General features: G+C 51.1%; 1 protein-coding gene across 1 annotated transcript in view; it reads left to right on the top strand.

Annotated features, from left to right (window-relative positions):
* Positions 1 to 2,624, top strand: part of MRPL4 (mitochondrial ribosomal protein L4) — a gene marked incomplete at its 3' end in the record, with an annotated part of 11,684 nt that overhangs the window by 4,263 nt on the left and 4,797 nt on the right. The window contains exon 5 of the mRNA XM_018574911.1: positions 1,993 to 2,110. Coding sequence (XP_018430413.1) covers positions 1,993 to 2,110 — 118 coding nt within the window. The remainder of the gene's footprint in view (positions 1 to 1,992; positions 2,111 to 2,624) is intronic.

The raw sequence follows: 2,624 nt of genomic DNA, 5'->3' as shown, positions 1-2,624 counted from the left end.
GTTTTGCGACCGCTCCGGCAGGGTGCAGTGTGTTGTGACCGCGTATGGCACACTGGGGGAGTTGTCACTGTTTACATTTTTTAAAAACTTTTTTGAATCTTTATTAGTATTGTACAATGTGTACACTTCATTCGGGTCCCCGCACAGCAGTGTGGGTGGCTTCGCTGCCATGTGGTGACCTGCGGTGGCATCCGGTGCACTGCCGAAAAATGGAGCATGTCTGCATTATCCACAGCACACCGCCCATGGCAGCAATTGTTTTCAATGTGACCTGCGTGGCTTTTGTTTCTTGTGCAGAAAGACGCAGGTCACCTCTATAGTGGGATCCGCCCCTAAATCATCACACAGAGGCACCTGGCTATAACGCATCTTAACCCCTTCCCGACCAATGATGCGATTGTTACGTCATGATTAGGGATGCACCGATTACGGTTATTTGGTACTCACTGATACCGATAATGAGTCGCCACCTGGCTTGCCGATTGGCTGAGAAACCATCTCCATGCTCCCTCATCACCAGGTGACAAGGAAGCATGGAGCCGGCTTTCTGGCCAATCGGGAAGCTGGGGGGCAGGTAATGACTCGCCGCCTGGCTTCCTTATTTGCCAGCTTCCCGATTGGTGGCCAGGAAGCCGGCTCAATGCTCCCTCATTACTAAGTGACGAGGGAGCACTAAGCTTTGTTACGAGGGAGCATGGAGACAGCTTCCTGGCCAATCAGGAAGCTGGGCAGCATGTAATGACTCACCACCCGGCTTCCTGATGCCAAAGTTCTGGTATCGGGCTAGGCATCGGGAGCAGTTGGGTGAGTACGAGTATTACCCAAATACTCGGTATCGGCACCAATACTAGTATTGGTGCATCCCTAGTCACGATCTTTCAGTTCGTTAGAGGAGAAGCCGCTTGTTCGTTTACAGGTGATCGCCGCGATTCCTGCAGGGAGCCGTGAGTGACAGTCACGGGTCTCTGCAGGGAGATGATCGAGAAGTGAGCGAACGCCGGTATGTGTTCGCTCACCTCCCGATCTACTGAGCCGACCTGTGACAGTCTCATTGTCACACGTCGGCTCGGACTATGAGGGCTGGAAATCACTCGCCTCATAGTTCTCCTTTAAGGGCCGGTGACGGAATAATCCTGTCGGGGTAAAATGAGTCCTGGTCCGTGGAGGGACCTGCGTTCATTGAGTTAATGCTGTTGCTGGGTCCCTCGTTTTCCGAGGCAGACCGTCAACCGCAAATTGGGGGTCCCGGCACTGTGATCACTGCGATGGCTAAGCAGTGATCACAGTGCTGTCAGAGCCACTGTGCTGTGGCGCTGCAAACCGGGACCAGTGTGATACAAAGTATCTCTGAGGAGAATACTACATTCTCCTCAGAGATACTAAGTATGGAAGTCTCCTGTAAATAAAACATTAACCCTTTAGTGCCCCCTAGTTAAAAAAAAAAAGTTTTAAACAGTTTTTTTTAAAGTTTAAAAAAAAGTAAAAAAAAAAATAAGTTTAATAAAAAATGATAAGAAAATGAAGTGGCGCGGATGACGCGGAGGCTGTTATGGAAACGACGTAAGCTAGCAAATCCGGAAGCCTGGCGCCGTGTAATGACGCAGTGCCCGGCGTTCCGATTGGGCGGGAAGCCGGCGTCACGCTCCCTCGTCATCTCATGAATCATAATGTTAAGAAAGTGACCTTGAAGCATTAGTTTGTATTGCTTTAGAAAAAAATGTGACCTGCCCCTTTAAGAAAAAGTATCGGTAATTGGTATCGGCGAGTACTTGATCAAAAGTATCGGTACTCGTACTCGGTCGTAAAAAAAAGTGGTATCGGTGCATCCCTACTTTCCACAACTGAACTTTCCACCTTCCCTACCTGTAACCACCACTCGGCGCGGCTTCCCTCCCCGCAACCTCCGTCACCTTCGTTTCCCTCCGCGCCGACTGCCGCTTGGCGCAGACTTTTCCCCATGCAGTAGTTACGTGAAGTGCTTTGTTCCTGCAGAGTCACGCCAAGACGAAGACCCGAGCGGAGGTCAGAGGAGGAGGCCGGAAGCCCTGGAATCAGAAGGGAAGCGGACGAGCTCGGCAGGGAAGCATCAGGTCGCCTGTGTGGAAAGGAGGTCGGTCTTTTATGTCACGCCGGAGTTTTATCTTCTCGTTTGTATTGAGCTGCTCCTAAAATAACTGACGGGTCCATTCACAGAGGGGGGAGGAGTTTGGAGGAGGCCGGAGAAGGGAACAATCTACCACAGGGGGCGCCCACAATTTTTCGTCTGGAGATCTACTTTTGAAATGACGAGCTCAATGAGATCTACCAACGAAAAAAAAAACACACCTGCGTTCAGGGGGCAGGAGGGGGGGCGTGGCAGTGCATTGAAGTCAGTGGCACCGCAGCCACGCCTGCAGTGCCATCGCCCCGGAACGCAGGCACATTAGTGCGAGCTGCAGAAATGCTGCAAGCGCTATTTTTGCAGATCGCACTGGAACGCAGGCACTAATGTGCCTGCTTTTCCGGGTGCGGGGGGCGTGACTGCGGTGCTATTGTCTTCAATAATTCAACCTCCCGCCCCTGAATGTAGGGATGTCACCCAGCGCCGTTTTTTATTTAATTGTAAAAAATGTTTTTTTAATGTT

This window comes from Nanorana parkeri, unplaced genomic scaffold (assembly GCF_000935625.1).
Source record: "Nanorana parkeri isolate BGI_ZX_2015 unplaced genomic scaffold, ASM93562v1 scaffold3358, whole genome shotgun sequence".
NCBI classification, from domain to species: Eukaryota; Metazoa; Chordata; class Amphibia; order Anura; family Dicroglossidae; genus Nanorana; species Nanorana parkeri.
This window is presented reverse-complemented; position numbering and strand designations above follow the sequence as displayed.